The sequence below is a fragment of the Nerophis ophidion genome, linkage group LG07 (assembly GCF_033978795.1).
Source record: "Nerophis ophidion isolate RoL-2023_Sa linkage group LG07, RoL_Noph_v1.0, whole genome shotgun sequence".
Classification (NCBI taxonomy): Eukaryota; Metazoa; Chordata; class Actinopteri; order Syngnathiformes; family Syngnathidae; genus Nerophis; species Nerophis ophidion.
The window spans coordinates 70,817,993-70,842,071 of NC_084617.1; the positions used below are offsets into that span (position 1 = coordinate 70,817,993).

Consider the following 24,079-nt stretch of genomic DNA (forward strand, 5'->3'; position numbering starts at 1 on the left):
ATTGTTCCCAATTTTATACGACACATTGTGAGAAGAAGACAGCTTTTAGTTATTATTATTATTATTTTTTTGTAATTGTTTTTTTTAATAGGACATGCTTAATGTCCTCACTTGTTCACACCTCCTCTTATGGAAGCTAATTTTCCTTCTTGATGTCTCAAGAAGGGTAGAGACACACACACACACACACACACGCACACACACACACACACACACACACACACACACACACACACACACACACACACACACACACACACACACACACACACACACACACACACACACACACACTCACACACACACACAGCAGGCCGAGTACAGGAGGAGGACAGAGCGTAGGTACACAGAACATCAGAGGGTCAAATGTGCGAGAAAATGAGAGCAGACAGTGTCGTACTGTAGACTGTATAATGCATATGTTCCTTCTTGACTGCACTTAAATGTAGAATATATGTAGAATATATGTATATTATTCATATATTATGTATTTTATGTATAATATATGTTGTATATTATTTATTGTTATTATTGTCTATAGTACTTTCTATTCTAATCTATTCTATTCTATTGACAAACAATGTTGCAACCTTGTGCAAAATGCAACGGGTCCACCAGACCCACAAACGCTGGCTGAGTAGCAACAATTTGAACGCTACACAAGGATGAAATGACTTTGACACCCCCGGTCTAAGAAAACGCTTCGTCTCTCATATGAGCAGTCTTCATCAGTTGATGCTCACAGACATCGATAGGTCAGCTCTAGTCTGAGAGGATGATGCCGGTTCCAAAGTATTTATCCTCTAAAAGTGAAATTGGATGGAATGCTAATGACTTTTAGAGGATACATACTTCGGATCCTGCACCATCTTGTCAGACTAGAGCTGTCCTATCTAATTTTTGTGCATGAACTGATGAGGTCTGCTAAGATCAGTTGGGGATCAATTTAATGTCCTGGAAACACAAGCCAGTGTTTTGTACGGGTTTGGGTATTAAAATTACTCCTCGGCAGTTACAAACCCCCGTTTCCAGATGAGTTCTTTTAACAACACTCAATAAACGTTTGGGAACTGAGGAAACTAATTCTTGAAGGTTTGAAAGTGGAATTATTTCCCATTCTTGTTTTATGTAGAGCTTCAGTCGTTCAACAGTCCGGGGTCTCCGCTGTCGTATTTTACGCTTCATAATGCGCCACACATTTTCCATTGGAGACAGGTCTGGACTGCAGGCGGGCCAGGAAAGTACCCGCACGCTCTTTTTTACAAAGCCACGCTGTTGCAACACGTGCTGAATGTGGCTTGGCATTGTCTTGCTGAAATAAGCAGGGGCGTCCATGAAAAAGACGGCACTTAGATGGCGGCATATGTTGTTCCAAAACCCGTATGTACCTTTCAGCATTAATGGTGCCTTCACAGATGTGTAAGTTACCCATGCCTTGGGCGCTAATGCACCCCCATACCATCACAGATGCTGGCTTTTCAACTTTCTGGATGGTTCGCTTCCCCTTTGGTCCAGATGACACGATGTTGAATATTTCCCCAAAAAATTTGAAATGTGGACTCGTCAGACCACAGATGGGATGGTTTCTTGCTGGCTCCGCTGTGAACGGGACTCTCGCTGCTGTGTTGGATCCGCTTTGGACTGGACTCTCGCGACTGTGTTGGATCCATTATGGATTGAACTTTCACAGTATCATGTTAGACCCGCTCGACATCCATTGCTTTCCTCCTCTCCAAGGTTCTCATAGTCATCATTGTCACCGACGTCCCACTGGGTGTGAGTTTTCCTTGCCCTTATGTGGGCCTACCGAGGATGTCGTAGTGGTTTGTGCAGCCCTTTGAGACACTAGTGATTTAGGGCTATATAAGTAAACATTGATTGATTGATCACTTTTCCACTTTGCATCAGTCCATCTTAGATGATCTCGGGCCCAGAGAAGCCGCCGGCCTTTCTGGATGTTGTTGATAAATGGTTTTCGCTTTGCATAGTAGAGCTTTAACTTGTACTTACAGATGTAGCGACGAACTGTATTTAGTGATAGTGGTTTTCTGAAGTGTTCCTGAGCCCATGTGGTGATATCCTTTAGAGATTGATGTCGGTTTTTAGATACAGGGATCGAAGGTCACGGTCATTCAGTGTTGGTTTCCAGCCATGCCGCTTACGTGGATGGATTTCTCCAGATTCTCTGAACCTTTTGATGATATTATGGACCGTAGATGTTGAAATTCCTAAATTTCTTGCAATCGCACTTTGAGAAACGTGTTCTTAAACTGTTTGACTATTTGCTCACGCAGTTGTGGACAAAGGGGTGTACCTCGCCCCATCCTTTCTTGTGAAAGACTGAGCATTTTTTGGGAAGCTGTTTTTATACCCAATCATGGCACCCACCTGTTCCCAATTAGCCTGCACACCTGTGGGATGTTCCAAATAAGTGTTTGATGAGCATTCCTCAACTTTTATCAGTATTTATTGCCACCTTTCCCAACTTCTTTGTCACGTGTTGCTGGCATCAAATTCTAAAGTTAATGATAAAATATGTTTATGAGTTTGAACATCAAATATGTTGTCTTTGTAGCATATTCAACTGAATATGGGTTGAAAATGATTTGCCAATCATTGTATTCCGTTTATATTTACATCTAACACGATTTCCCAACTCATATGGAAACAGGGTTTGTACATTTGATAACCCGGACCTTACCTATGCATTGGAGAGTGGCCGTCTGCCACACCCCAGAGTTGCTGCACAGGGATATGTTCCTGCCCCTCCAACTGTGATATCCACTTGCACAGCGATGGATCGCAACACTTCTGTTATTCCACACCACGTCTGAATGGGCGAGCAAGGGGACGGGGCCACATTTTGCTGGGGGGGAAAAAAAAAACAACGGCACTGATTGATAACAGATCGCAGCAAACCTCCATTTGTATAATACAGGGGTGTCCAAACTTTTTCCACTAAGGGCCGCAGACTGACAAATCGAAGCAAGCGGGGGCCGTTTTCATCATTTTCATTTTAAAAACCAATACAATATATGTATAAAAAATATACATTTAGGCCTCCACTCAGTTATGATCCCGGGGGACCCCAAAGGGTTTTGGTAAAAAAAAAACAAAAAAACATTCAAATGTGTTATTATCTGCGATGAGGTGGCGACTTGTCCAGGGTGTACCCCGCCTTCCGCCCGATTGTAGCTGAGATAGGCGCCAGCGCCCCCCGCGACCCCAAAAGGGAATAAGCGGTAGAAAATGGATGGATGGATGGATGGATGTGTTATTATTCAGTATTATTATATTTATTATTATGCAATTTTTACATTTTAAAATGGAAAAAACACAAAATATGCAATATTTTCACCCGATAACTTTTTTAGGTGGAATATTTGATTTTGAGTTTATTTGGAACATGCAAGCATACAACATTTCCAGTTTTGTCACACATATGGATCATGTTTTGTTTTGTCATGTTGTGTTTTTGATTTTGGACAATCAGTCACGTTTTGCACTTCCTGGTTTTGTTTGTTTCCATGCCGACCTCATTAGTTTTCACGGGTGGTCGAGTGGCCGTGCGAGCGACTTGAGGGTTGTAGGTTCGATTCCCGCATCCGCCATCCTAGTCACTGCCGTTGTGTCCTTGGGCAAGACACTTTACCCACCTGCTCCTAGTGCCACCCACACTGGTTTAAATGGAACTTAGATATTGGGTGTCACCATGTAAAGTGCTTTGAGTCACTTGAGAAAAGTGTTATCCATCTATCCATCCATTTTTTACCGCTTATTCCCTTTCGGGATCACGGGGGGCGCTGGCGCCTATCTCAGCTACAATCGGGCGGAAGGCGGGGTACACCCTGGACAAGTCGCCACCTCACCGCAGGGCCAACACAGATAGACAGACAACATTCACACTCACATTCACACACTAGGGCCAATTTAGTGTTGCCAATCAACCTATCCCCAGGTGCATGTCTTTGGAGGTGGGAGGAAGCCGGAGTACCCGGAGGGAACCCACGCAGTCACGGGGAGAACATGCAAACTCTACACAGAAAGATCCCGAGCCTGGATTTGAACCCAGGACTGCAGGAACTTCGTATTGTGAGGCAGACGCACTAACCCCTCTGCCACCGTGAAGCCCGCCGTTTTCATCATTTTCATTTTAAAAATATATGTATAAAAAATATACATTTAGGCCTCCACTCAGTTATGATCCCAGGGGACCCCAAAGGGTTTTGGTAAAAAAAAAAAAAAAAAGTGTTATTATTCAGTATTATTATTTTTATTATTATGCAAGTTTTACATTTTAAAATGGAAAAAACACAAAATATGCAATATTTTCGCCCGATAACTTTTTTAGGTGGAATATTTGATTTTGAGTTTATTTGGAACATGCAAGCATACAACATTTTCCAGTTTTGTCACACATATGGATCATGTTTTGTTTTGTCATGTTGTAGCTGAGATAGGCGCCAGCTCCCCCGCGACCCCGTAAGGGAGAAAGCGGTACAAAATGGATGGATGGATGTTATGTTTTTGATTTTGGACAATCAGTCACGTTTTGCACTTCCCGGTTTTGTTTGTTTCCATGCCGACCTCATTAGTTTTCACGGGTGGTCGAGTGGCCGTGCTAGCGACTTGAGGGTTGTAGGTTCAATTCCCGCTTCAGCCATCCTTGAGCAAGACACTTTACCCACCTGCTCCCAGTGCCACCCACACTGGTTTAAATGTAACTTAAACATTGGGGTTCACTATGTAAAGTGCTTTGAGTCACTTGAGAAAAGCGCTATATAAATGTAATTCACTTCACCTTTCACGTACGTCCCTGTTCTCAGCCTCACCTGTTTCCACTAATCATCACAGCTATTTAAGTCACTCTTTTTTCTTGTCTTCGTCCTGGGATCCTCACACTCACACGCACCCTACCCATGCTTGCCAAACCTTTACGTCCTGTCCACAGTTCCATGCCGAGTTAGTTTATATATTTATGCCACAGTGCACTCTTTTGTTTCAAGTCTTTAGTCTTGCCATCGTGCTGTTTATAGTTTATAGTTAAATTGTATTTCATGCCCTCGAGCAGGTGTTTTTGTTTCACGTTTGTACTGTTTGGCCAAGTTTCTTCCTCCATTGTGAGCGCTTTTTGTTGTTTATTTGTTTATTAAATAAACCATGTGCTTACATTCATGCCTGACTCCTTGCATCGAGGAAGCACAAACATCCACAGCCCGAGCCTGACAACTTTCTCTTTTCAACATGTTCAAAAAGGAGTAGGAAGAAGCAGAGCTTATTTAACCCTACCCCTTTTCTTTTACATAACAGTTGCTAAAACATGTGTTCACTTCCTGTTCTCAATGTATTCATAATGTATACTCCGTAAGTAATCACAATAAAAATAAATAGATAAACAATGGGTGAAGGAAGTTTTATTCCATATGAGAATGAATGGGTGAATAAAATAAGAATGTTTATCATGGTTCTTCTTTTTTGTAGTTTGTAAACACTTCCAGTTTGAAGAGTTTCTTGAAGTGGATGATATTAGTACATTGTTTGATTGCTTTGCTTAATCCATTCCATAATTTAATTCCACATACTGATATACTGAAGGTCTTAAGTGTTGTACGTGCGGACAAATGTTTTCAATTACATTTTTCTCTAAAATTATATTTCTCTTTTGTTGAGAAGAATTGTTGTATATTCTTGGGAAGCAGGTTAGAGTTTGCTTCCCAAGAATATTAGTAAATATTAGTAATATTAGAAAACTGCTATTTGGGATTATATAATAATTGGAGCCTTAATTTTGGATTTTGATTCATTATTATTTTTTGAGCAATGACACTTAAAAACAGATCACACTAAAAATAATTGGGGAACCAAAAGTGTCCTACTCATTAAAGTGTTAAAAAATACATTATAATTTTTTTTACTGATTACTTTTAGCACAATAATCTCAAGATCCACTTCAGATCCATCCGTCAATTTTAAATTGTATTGTTGTTTACGTTTTTTGTTTGTATGTTTTAGGCCCTTCTTTAAAAAAAAAAAAACAGCTCGGTTTTTTATATGGCAAAACACAAATTATGCAACATTTTCCCCCAAAAAATATCTCTAATGTGACGTAATTGAAGCCTTGAATAGGTCAATAATTCAAAATGACACTGATTTTGATTCATTATTATTTTTCAAAGAAAGAAACAGCCTGTATGGCATCTTTGTGTTATTAAAGCATTGCAACATGTTCTTGTTACATTTCACCTGCTTGCTCTTTTAGATCACTTTATATGTTTTTAATTTTTTCAATTGTATTTTCAAAATGTAACGTGGGGCCGTTAAAAATAACCCGCGGGCCGTTAGATGTTTGTAGCTTACTGTTTTTTGTTTCCTGCTTCCTGTTTGTTTTCATATTACGAGTACGACTTCTGTTTTCCTGCTCGCTACCCTGCTAGCTTCCACGCCAGGCCCTTTTGTTTATGCTAGCCTCCATGCTAAGCCCTATTTGTTTTCTAGCTCCCATGCTAGCTCTTTTAGTTTGTTATCCACCTTTGGTTTGATCTTGTTTTAGCATCTTTATTAAATCATGTTTTCCTATCCAATGCCTGCCTCCATCTCTGCCTCCTGGGGTTCGTCACAAACTAACTCTGACAACTGTAAAAAAAAAATCTACGGTTGACGATTTTATGGAAGCACATTTTATTATGGTAAAAAAGAAAACTGGCGGCTGTGTTGCCTAAATAAAATTAAACAGCGGTACTGTATTTCTATGTACAATAATACATTGTAAAAAATAATAATAATAATTATTATTATTATTACTATTATTATTATTATTATTACTATTATTATTATTATTATTATTATGCTCCCACGACCCGACCTTGGATAAGCGGAAGAAGATGGATGGATGGATGGATATTTCCTCACATAATACAGTATGATGATAATTATAAAGAATATTATTGTAATATAATATTAGTGCTATAATAAAATAACACATACTAAAATATTTACATATTTCTATAGCTGTATTGTATAGTATTTTATAGAAGTGTATTAATATTAAATAATATATGAGGGATATTAAAACATGTTTTTAAAAACATTATCTGTAGAGTTAATACAAAAATAATAACAGCAGCAACTTTACAGTAGAGGTTATAATGTACACCCATGGACTTTTTTGCAGTTTGCAGTGCATGATCAAAAAAATGGTATACAAGGTGATAAAATATTAAAACAAACACTCAGTAGGATGTTAAAAGTAAAATCACCATAAATTAACATTTATATTTGATTAAAACTTCCCTTATGGTGTCCATCAAAACCGTGCATCATTATTTGCCTTCATCACAGTTCCAAGTATTCTTGAATATTTGCTATACCTTTGCACTTTATTGACACGTTTGCCCACTCGCCTGATGTTAGACATGTGGAAATATCATCTCCACCCTCCTGGTAATATCCACCCACACATTGATAAAGCACAGCGCTGCCAGGGCGAGTGGAGCGGTCCCACTGCAGGTTAGTATGGGGGAGCGCTTGAGGAGGGCCACAGCTTATTTCTGCACACATGCAAACATCAATTAGTGAAAGAAAAGCAAATCAAGCAGCAGGCTTCAACCTTTCCAACTCTTTAAATTCATACTCATTGCATACCACTTGTGATGTGATAAGTAATGAAACTAAACTATAATCTACACCTGACATGGACATGAATCATGTGTGTTCTTTCCACTGTAGTTAAAGGGGAACCCTGTTAGAATAATTATGTGTAAGTTATCACACAACTTTAATAAGCATAAAGTCCGTTGCTATAGTAATTAGCTATTGTGCTCAAGCTGTACTTTTTCTATCTGTGCAAGGACAAAACTTTTTTCTGAGGGGTGGCCTCAGCCACGGATGTTTTCTTTGTTTTACAGCCACGGACTTCGAGGACCTCAACACAAATAAGACGACAGAACGCAGACGAAGCAGAGACAAGGCCCCCAGCACATTCCGTAACGTAATATGCGTACTGGGCCTGCTTCGCATGATATGTGTGACCACTCCTTTTACAGGTAACCTCAGTGATGTTGACTGGGGAACTCCTGAATAAATAGAGGGACGCAGGAGTTGTACCTTAGAGCGTAGGGCAAGACTGTGACTAAGTGTGCAGCTCCATGCATTCTCCTCATGAGTTAAATTGACCTCTGTCTCTGCATGATTCCTTGCTTCTTGTCTGTTTAATAGATGTCATCAGTGTTTGAACCTGACCACGACGGCACGCAGACGAAGCAGAGACAAGGCGAAATCACAAGGGCCCGAGCACATTCCGTTATGTATTGTGCGTACTGGACCTGCTTTGCATGATATGTGTGACCACTCCTCTTAGATGAGGCCTCAGTGATGTTGACTAGGGAACTCCTGAATAAATAGAGGGACGCGGGAGCTGAACCTTAGAGCGTAGGGCAAGACTGTGACTAAGTGTGCAGCTCCATGCGTTCTCCTCATGAGCTAAATTGAACGCTGTCTCTGCATGGTTCCTTGCTTCTTGTCTGTTTAATAGATGTCATCAGTGTTTGAACCTGACAACGACGGCACGCAGACGAAGCAGAGACAAGGCGAAATCACAAGGGCCCGAGCACATTCCGTCATGTATTTTGCGTACTGGACCTGCTTTGCATGATATGTGTGACCGCTCCTTTTAGAGGTGGCCTCAGTGATGTTGACTGGGGAACTCCTGAATAAATAGAGGGCCGTCGGCACTGAACCTTAGAGCGTAAGGTGAGACTGTGACTAAGTGTGCAGCTCCATGCGATCTCCTCATGAGCTAAATTGAACGCTGTCTCTGCATGGTTCCCATGCTTCTTGTCTGTTTAATAGATGTCATCAGTGTTTGAACCTGACAACGGCGGCACGTAGACGAAGCAGAGAAAAGGCGAAATCACAAGGGCCCGAGCACATTCCGTCATGTATTTTGCGTACTGGGCCTGCTTTGCATGATATGTGTGACCACTCCTTTTAGAGGCGGCCTCAGTGATGTTGACTGGGGAACTCCTGAATAAATAGAGGGCCGTCGGCACTAAACCTTAGAGCGTAAGGTGAGACTGTGACTAAGTGTGCAGCTCCATGCGTTCTCCTCATGAGCTAAATTGAACTCTGTCTCTGCATGGTTCCTTGCTTCCTGTCTGTTTAATAGATGTCATCAGTGTTTGAACCTGACAACGGCGGCACGCAGACGAAGCAGAGACAAGGCGAAATCACAAGGGCCCGAGCACATTCCGTTATGTATTGTGCGTACTGGGCCCGCTTTGCATGATATGTGTGACCACTCCTTTTAGAGGTGGCCTCAGTGATGTTGACCGGGGAACCCCTGAATAAATAGAGGGACACAGGAGTGGAACCTTAGAGCGTAGGGCAAGACTGTGACTAAGTGTGCAGCTCCATGCGTTCTCCTCATGAGCTAAATTGAACGCTGTCTCTGCATGGTTCCTTGCTTCTTGTCTGTTTAATAGATGTCATTAGTGTTTGAACTTGACAACGTTGGCACGCAGACGAAGCAGAGACAAAATGAAATCACAAGGGCCAGAGCACATTCTGTGTAATGTGCGTACTGGGCCTGCTTTGCATGATATGTGTGACCACTCCTTTTAGATGCGGCCTCAGTGATGTTGACAGCGGGGAACTCCTGAATAAATAGACGGACGTGGGAGCAGAAAATTAGAGCGTAGGGCGAGACTGTGACTAAGTGTGCAGCTCCATGCGTTCTCCTCATGAGCTAAATTGAACTCTGTCTCTGCATGGTTCCTTGCTTCTTGTCTGTTTAATCTCTCGGCATTATCTCCATGAGCTTCAAGAGGTAGTCACCTGAAATGGCTTTTGCTTTACAGGTGTGCTTTAAGCTCATGGAGAGAATGCCAAGAGTGCGCAAAGCAGTAACTTTTTTTGTTAAGTACGTAACTCCTCATGTGTTCATTCATAGTTTGGATGTGACAATCTACACCTTCTCCTACATTGAAATAGGAGAAGGTGTGTCCCAACTTTTGGCCTCTACTTTCCATGGTGCTCGCTTTTGGTGAAATAACATTTGAAAATCTGGCAAAACTCCCAAGTAAACATGCAAGGTGATGGCTCGTTGCAATATTTGTTGAAGGGGCATCTACAGTATATAAACATTGTAAAATCCCCAACATTCCACTGAAAAATGTGCTAAAAGCTACAATAAAAAAAATGTATTAAATGAACAAAGATGGTTGTCAATCGCAATTCGGTTGCACCTTCACACCAAAGGTCAAATTCCTCCCATTGTCCATCGTGTCCACACACAGAGTAGTTCCTCACACTCCTGGTGTGGTATCCTTCATCACATTGGTAGACAACCACACTGCCAACATGTGCAGTGCCATCCCATCGCCTTTTAGCGTGTGCCTTCATGCCAGGCTCCTGACATGTGATTTCTACAACACACAGACATCAAATCATTGTCCATCACAATGCACAAAGGTGAGTTTTGTTGATGTTATTGACTTGTGTGGAGAGCTAATCAGACATATTTGGTCACTGCAAGCTAATCGATGCTAATGTAACAAACAGTTCAGGGTGTCCCTCCAGTGTTGCCGTAAGGCTGTGACGTAAGAGGTCTATATAAAGGTGGGTTGTTGAAGAAGGTGATATATGTGTATGGAGATAGGTGTAAAGAAGGGAACAATAAAGTGGTGGAGACCGGCCGGACCTGCTCTCATGACTCCCTTTTATTATTTTATTTTATCAGTACCCAGATTATGCGATCCCAGGACACTCGGCTACATTGGTGGCAGCGGTGGGATTATTTTAACTGCTGTGTTGAAAAAAAAGAAGAAGAAAGTTTTACACGGGACACGTGAGTTTCGAGTTAGCTGCTAAGCTTCCCGGCCATTTTGCGGACACGTGGTGTGGTGACCACGACTCTTTTTAAGCCCGGAGGCGCTGTTTGACGGACACTCACACGGCATGAATGTCGAAAGTGGACTTTTTGTTTAACCGCTCCTTTCACCGACGGAGGGAGCCGACTGCAACCAGGAGCTGGTGAGGATTTTCGGATCCTCCCGACTCGTCCCGTGGGAGACTGGGGGCAGCTTTTAAACAAAGACAATTAATGGACCGGTTCGGGGCCAACCTGTCGGCGAGTGTGCGTGCTCCGGGGGAGAGCGTGGAGGTGTTTGCGGAGGCGTTCCCGCGGTCTTGCTGCTGGCCCTTCGCGCTGAGAGACAGACGACGGTGGCGTGAGAAGTACAGAGCGTGTCGGACCCGTCGGTGCCCTTAACGTCCCCGTGGGCGGGTCCCAGGTTTGTCGGCCCACCCGGAGGGTGGTCATGGACGTTCTGGATGTGGCCCGGAGGTTCCCATGGGGGCCGTGGGGGGCCCAGGGTGTTTCCCCTTCAATTAGACTCTGTCAGTGGCTTGGAAAAAAAAAAGACGCGCACCACTGCCTATAACCCCAAGTCTGATGGCATGATGGAGCGTCATAAACGAACTATCTCACAAACGGACTATCTTGCAGGGGGTCACTGGGGCGACCTCCTGCGCACAATCGGACTATCTCGCAGGGGGTGACTGGGGCAACCTCCTGCGCACCATCGGACTATCTCGCAGGGGGTGACTGGGGCAACCTCCTGCGCACAATCGGACTATCTCGCAGGGGGTGACTGGGGCAACCTCCTGCGCACAATCGGACTATCTCGCAGGGGGTGACTGGGGCAACCTCCTGCGCACAATCGGACTATCTCGCAGGGGGTGACTGGGGCAACCTCCTGCGCACCATCGGACAATCTCGCTGGGGGCGACCTCCTCCACATAATTGAACTATCTTACAAATGGGGCGATTGGAGTGACATCCTTCGCATCTGGGAGTTTTTGCATGTTTTGAGGGGCCAGTGTTTTAGCCTATGCTATACGGTGTAAAAAAATATATATTGTTGATTTATTGTGAATTTTTAATTTTTTTTTTTTTTTTCTCTGTTCTATTTCCCCTTGTTTGTTACCTATTTTGTTTGTGATGAAACGGGGACGTTTCTAATTGGGGGGGGGGCGTATGTAACAATTTACCGGTCGATCTACGTTCCCATCCTCACCTATGGTCGTGAGCTTTGGGTCATGACCGAAAGGATAAGATCACAGGTACAAGCGGCCGAAATGAGTTTCCTCCGCCGGGTGGCGGGTCTCTCCCTTAGAGATAGGGTGAGAAGCTCTGCCATCCGGGAGGAACTCAAAGTAAAGCCGCTGCTCCTCCACATCGAGAGGAGCCAGATGAGGTGGTTCGGGCATCTGGTCAGGATGCCACCCGAACGCCTCCCGAGGGAGGTGTTTACGGCACGTCCAACTGGTAGGAGGCCACGGGGAAGACCCAGGACACGTTGGGAAGACTATGTCTCCCGGCTGGCCTGGGAACGCCTCGGGATCCCCCGGGAAGAGCTAGACAAAGTGGCTGGGGAGAGGGAAGTCTGGGCTTCCCTGCTTAGGCTGCTGCCCCCGCGACCCGACCTCGGATAAGCGGAACAAGATGGATGGATGGATGGACGTATGTAACAAACAGTTCAGCGTGTCCCTCCAGTGTTGCCGTAAGGCTGTGATGTAAGAGGTCTATATAAAGGTGGATTGTTGAAGAAGGTGATATATGTGTATGGAGATAGGTGTAAAGAAGGGAACAATAAAGTGTTGGAGACCGGCCGGACCTGCTCTCATGACTCCCTTTTATTATTTTATTTTATCAGTACCCAAATTATCCGAACCCAGGACACTCGGCTACACTAACATGCTATTTAGGCTAGCTGTATGTACGTATTGCATCATTATGCCGCATTTTTTTGGTATATTTGAGGTCATTTAGTTTTCTTTAAGTCCTCTTAATTCAATTTATATCTCATGACAGTAGGGATGATACTCGAAACCGGTTTTCCCCGTTGTTCGATAAGAAAAGAACCGAGTCCTCGGACTCGAACCCCTTTTTGATAACCCGTACCCGTTATCGAGACCACTATAGTAAATATAAAGAGTTGGTTCTTTATTCGAATCCGTCCCGACCAGAAATGCTCCGTGAGACATCACAAGAAACGACGTCACGTAGCTCAGTCATTAGGCGCAGATAGCGAAAGCAGGAAAACAACGGACGGGAAAAAGCGCTCCAAAGACATAATCCAATGAATAACTTTACTGAGAGATTTGAGCAGGTTACCAAAACATGACCAACACTTTTACGACCAACCGGAAACATAGCAACCAGGCTAGCAACGCACCTCCTTTACAACAGTTGTCGCAACGTTCTTAAACCAACCCCAGTACATACAAATATATACAACATATCCCCTTTATTTAACTTTTGTTTTTCTTTCCTTGTAAACAAAGCAAAATCACACTGTATATGTGTTTTCAGTCTAAATATGAATAATGCAGACGAGGCGTGTTGGCTGAGTTCTTGACGTTTACTGCTGGGTGATGACATGTAACAACACTTTTCGGGGCTACCGCGCATACTCGTCACTCCCGTTGCATGCTGGGTAGTGTAGTTGTTATATTCCCTAGCTCATAAAGAAATAATGTTAACTCAATAAAGTGTGTTTCTTCTTTTAGCTTTAACGTTTCATATTTTAGCATTGTAACCACATTTGCAAACAACTTTTCTCTTCATAGAATTGTCTTTTAATAAAGAAATAAAGTGCAAAAATGTCAAAGCATCATAACAAAAGGTTACGTCAAATAATAGCAGCGGTGCACTTTTTGGAGCGCTGTATTATTTTCAGTTTTGTGCCCAAGGGACTGATTTTATTTAACACTATGTTATTATTTATACACCTATAGTGATCACAGAGACAGGTTGTTTTTGTGTTACTGTATATATTTGTTTTTCTGAAAAATCCCACTTAATATACTTTGGGTAACAACAGTCAATATTTATTTATTTTATTTTTTCGGGGGGGGGTAACAGTCAATATTTATTAGATTTTATTTTTTTCTTAAATAATAAAAGTGAGCTTTTGTTAAACCAAATATTGTTTTTTTTCCCCCACGTACAACAACCTATCTGGACTCGATAAGAGGATTCGATAATAGACGCGAACACGATAATTTCTTATCAAACATCATCCCTACATGACACACTATCTGTTTTTTTTTTTTTTTTGTAAAGTGCTTTGAGTCACTAGAGAAAAGCGCTATATAAATATAAATTCACTTCACTATTTAAGTGTGTATCAAACTTGTAGCCCTCCGCATTAATCAGTACCCAAGAATAGCTCTTGGTTTGAAAAAAGGTTGATGACCCCTGCTGTACTTTATCTTATGAAAGAGTGAACCCAACGGCGTCACCTTGGCAGAGCAGAGCGGGTTCGTCCCATATTCCGGCGTCAGTACAAACTGCCGTATTTCTTTCTCCGACTCCGTAATATCCAAATGTACACTCGTAAACAACCCGAGAGCCCGCGGTGGAGCTGTGGTCCCACAGCAGGACTGAGTTAGAGACGTCAGGAGGGGCGCCGCAGTCGACTTCTACAGAGATTAAAATGGATTATTTACCTGGGAAGTCATTTCGTTATCACATAGAACAGAAAGTGGAGTTACCGTACCTTTGCATGAAACGTTTGGCTTAGTCCAGTTACCGTTGGACGTGCACAGCGACACACCGTCTCCCTCCATGTCATCAAATCCTCCTTTACAATAATAACTGGCTATACTTCCAAGAGTGGAACTGCCATTCCACATATATCCAGTGTTTGGCAATGTAGGCGGTTTGCCGCATGATATCTCTGGTACAGGATGATACACACAGTATATTTATTAAGGTGTTCATGCCAAGTCATCATTAAATGGCCCCGATACCGTATTTCCTTGAATTGCCGCCGGGTAAATAGTATGCACCTGGCTAGAATTACTGCCGGGTCAAACTCATTTCGCAAAATATCATTTTTATTAGCATGTCTAGAATTTCCGCCGGGTCAAACTCGTTTCGCAAAATAATTAGCATATGCCTAGAATTTACACCGGGTCAAACTCGTCACGTCAGGAGTGACACTTCACCTGTCATCATGTTCAAAATGGAGGAAGCTGATTCCAATCATTTGAAATCGCATAAAGGGAAGAAGACTAGGAGCTATTCAGTAGGATTTAAGGTCCATGCTATTGAATATGCTAAAAAGAACAGTAAGCAGCTATGTTTTATTAATATACCGTAGCTGCGTGTGTCAAATATGAGTCATTTATATATATATATATATATATATATATATATATATATATGTAGGTGTGGGAAAAATCACAAGACTACTTCATCTCTACAGAACTGTTTCATGAGGGGTTCCCTCAATCATCTCCTGATGATTGAGGGAACCCCGATGAGGTGGCGACTTGTCCAGGGTGTACCCCGCCTTCCGCCCGATTGTAGCTGAGATAGGCGCCAGCGCCCCCCGCCACCCCAAAAGGGAATAAGCGGTAGAAAATTGATGGATGGATAAATTAGGTAAATTGGCGGCTTCACGGTGGCAGAGGGGTTAGTGCGTCTGCCTCACAATGCAAACTTCCTGCAGTCCTGGGTTCAAATCCAGGCTGGGGATCTTTCTGTGTGGAGTTTGCATGTTCTCCCCGTGAATGCGTGGGTTCCCTCCGGGTACTCCGGCTTCCTCCCACTTCCAAAGACATGCACCTGGGGATAGGTTGATTGGCAACACTAAATTGGCCCTAGTGTGTGAATGTGAGTGTGAATGTTGTCTGTCTATCTGTGTTGGCCCCGCGATGAGGTGGCGACTTGTCCGGGGTGTACCCCGCCTTCCGCCCGATTGTAGCTGAGATAGGCGCCGGCGCCCCCCGCCACCCCAAAATAGGCAAATTGGCTATTTCTGGCAATTTATTTAAGTGTGTATCAAACTGGTAGCCCTTCGCATTAATCAGTACCCAAGAAGTAGCTCTTGGTTTCAAAAAGGTTGGTGACTCCAGTTTAGGGGTCATTCTGCAGACTGGTAGGACTATGTAGTCACCAGAAACATCTTCTAGAAGAGTGAGTGTACCTTGGCAGATCACAGGTGCACCCTCCCATCGCCCTGCGGCGGTGCAGGTGGAGACGTTGCCGTCTCCCGTGTGGAAATAGCCAGAGTTACACTGATAAAGCACCGTGGAGCCCATCCTCCAGCTGGTGTTCCACAACATGTGTGAGTGAGGGAAGGGAGGAGGAGGGCCACAGTGAACCACTGAGGGGTGAGACAGCGACAGTGCATGAAAGCATTACATACAGCGTTATGAAAGCTTTATTTTATTTTTTTTAAATGCGTTAAAAAGTTAGGACAGCAGTACTCTAAAGTGTTATTGTAGACCAGGGGTCGGCAACCTTTACCACTCAAAGGAGCCATTTTGACCCGTTTCACAAAAAAAATGAAAACAATGGGAGCCACAAAACTGTTTTCAAATTTATAATAAAATAATACAGCATATAGAGTTTTGTATGAATACAAAGTTTTGTATGAATGCACCTTGACAGCATCACACTTGCCAACCCTCCCGATCTCCGAATTTCAGAGTGACTATTCTCTCGAATATTACCTTATTTTCACCCAGAATATAATAATAAAGGCGTGCTATCGTTGCACTACCAATAGCGCCCTCTATAACCTTTCCAATCAGCTTACTAGCCTAATCACATGTTGTATGTGGCTTAGGCAGACACACGTATGTGACGGCAAGGCATACTTGTTCAACAGCCGTACAGGTCACACTGAGGGTGGCCGTATAAGCAACATTAACACTCTTACTAATATGCGCCACACTGTGAACCCACACCAAACAAGAATGGCAAACACATTTCGGGAGAACATCCAAACCGTGACACAATAGAACAAATACCCAGAATTCCATGCATCCCTAACTCTTCCGGGCTACATTATACACCCCGCTACCACCCCCCTCCCTCCGTTCGTCAGTTGAGGTGGGCAGGGTTGGGGGGGGGCGGGGTTTGATGGAGGTGGGAGTGTATAATGTAGCCCGGAAGAGTTAGGGATGCATGGGATTCGGGGTGTTTGTTCTGTTGTGTTTATGTTGTGTTACAGTGCGGATGTTCTCCCAAAATGTGTTTGTCAATATGGTTAGGTGTGGGTTCACAGTAGGGGTGAGGGAAAAAATCGATTAGAATTTGAATCGCAATTCTATGTACAATCAGCTTGCCAGCCCAGTCATATGTTGTATGTGGCTTAGGCAGACACACGTATGTGACCGCAAGGCATACTTGTTCAACAGCCGTACAGGTCACACTGAGGGTGGCCGTATAAACAACATTAACACTCTTACTAATATGCGCCACACTGTGAACCCACACCAAACAAGAATGGCAAACACATTTCGGGAGAACATCCTAACCGTGACACAACAGAACAAATACCCAGAATTCCATGCAACACTAACTCTTCCGGGCTACATTATACACCCCGCTACCACCCCCCTCCCTCCGTTCGTCAGTTGAGGTGGGCAGGGTTGGGGGGGGCGGGGTTTGATGGAGGTGGGAGTGTATAATGTAGCCCGGAAGAGTTAGGGATGCATGGGATTCGGGGTGTTTGTTCTGTTGTGTTTATGTTGTGTTACAGTGCGGATGTTCTCCCAAAATGTGTTTGTCAATATGGTTAGGTGTGGGTTTACAGTAGGGGTGAGGGAAAAAAATCGATTAGAATTTGAATCGTGATTCTCTGTACAATCAGCTTGCCAGCCCAGTCACATGTTGTATGTGGCTTAGGCAGACACAGGTATGTGACTGCAAGGCATACTTGTTCAACAGCCACCGAGGGTGGCCGTATAAGCAACATTAACACTCTTACTAATATGCGCCACACTGTGAACCCACACCAAACAAGAATGGCAAACACATTTCGGAAGAATATCCTAACCGTAACACAACATAAACACAACAGAACAAATACCCAGAATCCCATTCATCCCTAACTCTTCCGGGCTACATTATAAACCCCGCTACCACCAACCTCCCCCCCCTCAGTTCGTCTGTTGAGGGGAGCGGGGTTGGGGGGGGGGCCGGGTTTGATGGTAGCGGGAGCGTATAATGGGCGGTTTAGCTCGGTTGGTAGAGTGGCCGTGCCAGCAACTTGAGGGTTGCAGGTTCGATTCCCGCTTCCGCCATCCTAGTCAGTGCCGTTGTGTCCTTGGTCAAGACACTTTACCCACCTGCTCCCAGTGCCACCCACATTGGTTTGAATGTAACTTAGATATTGGGTTTCACTATGTAAAGCGCTTTGAGTCACTAGAGAAAAGGCGCTATATAAATATAATTCACTTCACTTCACTTGTTCTGTTGCGTTTATGTTGTGTTACAGTGCGTATGTTCTCCCAAAATGTGTTTGTCAATCTTGTTAGGTGTGGGTTCACAGTAGGGGTGAGGGGAAAAAATCGATTAGAATTTGAATCGCGATTCTCACGTTGTGCGATTCAGAATCTGGGTATTTGTTCGGTTGTGTTTATGTTGTGTTACAGTGCGGATGTTCTCCCGAAATGTGTTCGTCATTCTTGTTCGGTGTGGGTTCACCGTGTGTAACAGTGTTAAAGTTGTTTATACGGCCACCCTCAGTGTGACCTGTATGGCTGTTGACCAAGAATGCCTTGCATACACTTGTGTGTGTGTGTATGAGCCGCATATATTATGTGAGTGGGCCGGCATGCTGTTTGTATGGAGGAAAAGCGGACGTGGCGACATGTAGAGAACGCCAAAGGCAGTGCTTTTACGGCCCGCCCCCAATATAATGTCCGGGGTGGAAATCGGGAGAAATTCGGGAGGGGCACTGAACTTCGGGAGTCTCCCGGGAAAATCGGGAGGGTTGACGAGTATGAGTATTAGCGGTGAATGCGATGTTACAGCGGTGGGCCAGCTCTAATGTTAATTTGATATTACCTCAAGAGCCAAATGAAATTACACGGCGGGCCAAGTTTGGCCCGCGGGCCAGAGTTTGACACCCATGTTTTAGAGAATGTTAAAGGCGTTGCTATCACAGTACGCCCTCTATTTTGTTGTCAGGGTGAAAATCGGAGAAAGCTTATCCTGGGAGAGGCACTGAAAGCCTCCCGGAAAAATCGGGGGTGTCGGCAAGTATGCAGCTGTGCCACATCAGAGTGATCAAAGACCCGCATGCGGCGCCGGAGCCGCGGGTTGCCGACCCCTGATATAGACGAATAGACAACGTAAAGCACATGTATGAAACCAAATCTGCATGTGGCCGACACTCAACAACAACAACACACAATTTGCGGACTATAATTACTGGTTTGCAAAAAATATCTTAAAGGGGAACATTATCACCAGACCTATGTAAGCGTCAATATATACCTTGATGGTGCAGAAAAAAGACCATATATTTTTTTACCCGATTTCCGAACTCTAAATGGGTGAATTTTGGCGAATTAAACGCCTTTCTGTTTATCGCTCTGGAGGGGATGACGTCAGAATGTGACGTCGCCGAGGTAATACAGCCGCCATTTTCATTTCCAACACATTGTAAACATTGGGTCTCAGCTCTGTTATTTTCCGTTTTTTCGACTATTTTTTGGAACCTTGGAGACATCATGCCTCGGAGGGTGTAACAACACTAACAGGGAGGGATTCAAGTTGCACCACTGGCCCGAAGATGCGAAAGTGTCTGCCGCCAGACCCCCATTGGATGTGCCAAAGTGGCTCCACATTTTACCGGCGATGACAGACATGGCACAGAGATGTATGGATAACCTGCAGATGCATTTTCAACAATAAAGTCAACGAAATCACAAAGGTGAGTTTTGTTGATGTTAACTTATGTGTCAATCAGACATATTTGGTTGTGGCGTGACTGCAAGCTAATCGATGCTAACATGCTACACTAATCGACCATAACATGCTATTTACCGGCGGTGCTAAAGCAGACATGGCACAGAGATGTATGGATAACCTGCAGATGCATTTGCAACTATAAAGTCACAGAATTCACAAAGGTGAGTTTTGTTGGTTTTATACTGCCAGCAAATCGATGCTAACATGCTACGTTAATCGATACTAACATGCTATTTACCGGCGGTGCTGAAGCAGACATGACACAGAGATGTATGGATAACCTGCAGATTCATTTGCAACTATATTACGTTTCCTTCCACCCACATTTAATGCGAAACAAACACTTACCAATCGACGGATTTAAGTTGCTCCAGTGTCACAAGATTCAAAAGTCCTGATCGTTTGGTCCGCACATTTTACCGGCGATGCTAACGCAGCTATTCGGCCATGCTATGGCTATGAATAGCATCAATAGCTATTCGCTCAATAGATTCAGTTTCTTCTTCAATATTTTCATACTCCAACCATCTGTTTCAATACATGCGTAATCTGTTGAATCGCTTAAGCCGCTGAAATCCGAGTCTGAATCCGAGCTAATGTCGCTATATCTTGCTGTGGTAGTCGCCGTTGTTTGTTTACATTGGCAGCACTGTATGACGTCACAGGGTATTGGATAGTGATTTCGAAGATAGCGAAAGTAAGGCACTTTAAAGCTTTTTTTAGGGATATTCGGAGACCGGTAAAATTTTGAAAAAAACTTCAAAAAATACAACATGCCACTGGGAACTGATTTTTTATTGTTTTTAACCCTTTTGAAATTGTGATAATGTTCCCCTTTAAACCCAAATAGGTGAAACTAGATCATCTCCCACGGCACACCAGACTGTATCACACCGGTTGAAAACACCGCTTTAGGCAATAATGCAACATAATGAGGTGAATATACAGTATTTTACCATTCTTATACAGCATATTCACTGTAACAATCAAGCGACCTTCTGAGAGCAGCCATAACCTGAATGTGGCCCTAAATCAAAATGAGTTTGACACCTCTGATACAGAGTATAGTGATCCTAAAAGTATCCGGTTTGAGGCAACCATAATAGGTTTGTTTTGTTACCTTCACAGACCAAGGTGGTCTCAGTCCACAGTCCATCAGCTCCACACAGTGACACATTGTTTCCGCTCCTCTTTACAGAGCCTTCGTCACAGTCAAAGGTGGCCATGCTTCTGTAGGTGGTCCCTGTCGTTGAGAGCAGGACTGTGTACTCCTGCAGCACAGGCGGCCCACAGTCCACCACTGAATGGGGTCAGAAAACACTACAATTAGAACCTCACTCAAGTCAGATCATTATTTGGCAGGCTCTTGCAGATCGATCGAAATATTAGTTATGTCTTGGTTTTTCCTCTGTCTGTTTTTATTTCCTGTCAGCGCTCTTATTTTGGTTCAGTTTCCTGCTTGTCTCCCTGAGCGCTGTTTCCCCTCAGCTGTGGCTGATAGGCACCTGGCCACACCTGGTGTCAATCAGCCAGGTGCTATTTAGACCTGCTTTGCCCTCCAGTCAGGGCTGGAGTAATGTTGCTGTCGCTGTAGCTGTAAGCTGTGTGCTGTGGACTGTTTGCTGTTTCCAGTTTTCCCGTTTGCTGGTTCTTGTTCCCTGTTTTCAGTTTGCCCGTTTCTGGTTCCGTGTTTGTGTTTGCTTTAATTTTGGACATTAAATCATGTTTTCCTGCACCAAGCCCGCCATCTCTGCATCTTGGGGTTCGTCACCACCAACACTTGACAGAGGTATCAGTATCGATTGGACACCAGCGTAGTTTGTGTTTCTTTTCGCAGTATCTGTGTTTTGTTTTGGTGTTTATATTGCTCATATTGTTGACATATAGAAAATGGATTATCCTTGTATAGCGCTTTTCTACCTTCAAGATACTCAAAGCGCTTTGACACTATTTCCAAATTCACCCATTCACACACACATTCACACTGATTTGGATCGATCCGCCCACCCCGACAAAACAAGAATTTTAGCAAGTTTGAATAATGCACTTTGACCTTTGCACGAAGCCTTATCTTTGAGAGGGTGAAAGGGTTCCTTCCCATCCTGGACTCGGTATCCCAGCTGGCAACTGCAGTCAAAACTTCCATTCAGGTTCCTGCACTGAGCTCCATGTCCACACAGTCCCGACACGCTGCACTCGTCAATGTCTGCACAGCCAGCGGGAAACAAGCTTTTAATCAGTTTGGCCTGAAATGTGACTTATTTCCACTTTTCAGCACCTGGCAGTCCACTCACCCTGGCAGTGTGTCCCGTCGTTGGGAATGAAGACGGGCATGTTGTTGGACGCCATGTATCCATGCAGGCAGGTGCAGTAGTAGCTGCCGTGGGTGTTGTGGCACGTCGTATGCTGACCACAGATCTTTGTGGCTCCTATCTGACATTCGTCTTTATCTGGGAGCAAGAACACATTCAAGTGCAGGGACAACATCAATTACACATGCACCTTCTGAGTAAAGTACAGTCATACTATCCAACTTTGAGACCTCTGATTTGGGGAGGTGGGGCGTGGTCGGGTGTGGGGGGCGTGGTTGGGGGCGTGGTTAAGAGGGGAGGAGTATATTTACAGCTAGATTCACCAAGTCAAGTATTTCATATATATATATATACATCTTAATTGGATTATCCAGAGAATAGTGCTCGATACCGTGGTAAAGCGCAATATGTATGTGTGGGAAAAATCACAAGACTACTTCATCTCTACAGAACTGTTTCATGAGGGGTTCCCTCAATCATCAGAAGATTTTTTTTTCGATCGAGGGAACCCCTCATGAAACAGTTCTGTAGAGAAAAAGTAGTCTTGTGATTTTCCCCACATATATATATATATATCCATCCATCCATTTACTACCGCTTATTCCCTCTTGGAGTCGCGGGGGGCGCTGGCGCCTATCTCAGCTACAATCGGGCGGAAGGCGGGGTACACCCTGGACAAGTCGCCACCTCATCGCAGGGCCAACACAGATAGACAGACTACATTCACACTCACATTCACACACCAATTTAGTGTTGCCAATCAACCTATCCCCAGGTGCATGTCTTTGGAAGTGGGAGGAAGCCGGAGTACCCGGAGGGAACCCACGCATTCGCGGGGAGGACATGCAAACTCCACACAGAAAGATCCCGAGCCTGGATTTGAACCCAGGACTGCAGGACCTTCGTATTGTGAGGCAGACGCACTAACCCCTCTTCCACCGTGAAGCCTATATATATATATATATATATATATATATATATATATATATATATATATATATATATATATATATATATATATATATATATATATATATGTATATATATAAAAGTACTACTTGAATTTCAGTGTTCATTTATTTACACATTTACACACACATAACACTCATCTACTCATTGTTGAGTTAAGGGTTGAATTGTCCATCCTTGTCTTTCTAACCATGTGCATGTACAGTAGAGGGCAGTATTATCCTGTTTAAGAGTGTCAGGACATTGCTGTTTACGGCAGACGAACTGGTTTACGGTAGACGAAAACGGACTGCTGTTGTTGTGTGTTGTTTTACTGCGTTAGGAGGACGTTAATAAAACTCCCATATAAACCCACATAAGAAACCAAGACCTCGCCCTCGATCATTCTATAGTTATAACGTCATTGGGCAGACATGCTGTTGTGGGAAAGCGGACGTGAAAACAGGCTGTCGACGCGTCACTCGGGTACGCATTAAGCTGGAGGGTGCGTGGCCTCCAGCTCCGCCTGAATTTCGGGAAAAAATTTGTCCTGGGAGGTTTTTGGGAGAGGCGCTGAATTTCATGAGTCTCCCGGAAAATCCGTGAGGGTTGGCAAGTATGAAAAGACATGCACCTGGGGATAGGTTAATTGGCAACACTAAATTGGCCCTAGTGTGTGAATGTGAGTGGGAATGTTGTCTGTCTATCTGTGTTGGCCCTGCGATGAGGTGGCGACTTGTCCAGGGTGTACCCTGCCTTCCGCCCGATTGTAGCTGAGATAGGCGCCAGCGCCCCCCGCGACCCCGAAAGGGAATAAGCGGTAGAAAATGGATGTAAAGTACAAGAGTGGAGTGCATTGTTCAGTGAGGATTTTACACAATAATTATGATTTTGAAATGATACACATTTACTCAATACTCAGTGTAATTGGCAGCACATTTTTTTCACGACAAAAATGCAGTTCTGTCATGTTACGTTTTTTTGTTTTGTTTTTTGCGGCTTTTATTTTGAAGAGCCCGCTCTTATTCTGTTACTTCCTTCA

General features: G+C 43.8%; 1 protein-coding gene across 6 annotated transcripts in view; it reads right to left on the reverse strand.

The window, feature by feature from the left end:
- susd1 (sushi domain containing 1) overlaps positions 1-24,079 on the reverse strand; it is a 44,840-nt gene that overhangs the window by 15,601 nt on the left and 5,160 nt on the right. For 2 of the 6 annotated variants that reach the window (XM_061907029.1, XM_061907026.1), the window contains exons 3-11: positions 22,072-22,227; positions 21,831-21,983; positions 20,898-21,077; positions 15,996-16,175; positions 14,562-14,741; positions 14,305-14,484; positions 10,242-10,421; positions 7,368-7,547; positions 2,702-2,866 (exon numbers count right to left, since the gene is read on the reverse strand). In XM_061907029.1, the coding sequence (XP_061763013.1) occupies positions 2,702-2,866; positions 7,368-7,547; positions 10,242-10,421; positions 14,305-14,484; positions 14,562-14,741; positions 15,996-16,175; positions 20,898-21,077; positions 21,831-21,983; positions 22,072-22,227 (1,554 nt within the window). The remainder of the gene's footprint in view (positions 1-2,701; positions 2,867-7,367; positions 7,548-10,241; positions 10,422-14,304; positions 14,485-14,561; positions 14,742-15,995; positions 16,176-20,897; positions 21,078-21,830; positions 21,984-22,071; positions 22,228-24,079) is intronic. The other 4 variants (XM_061907028.1, XM_061907027.1, XM_061907030.1 and 1 more) reach the window with 4 other exon arrangements.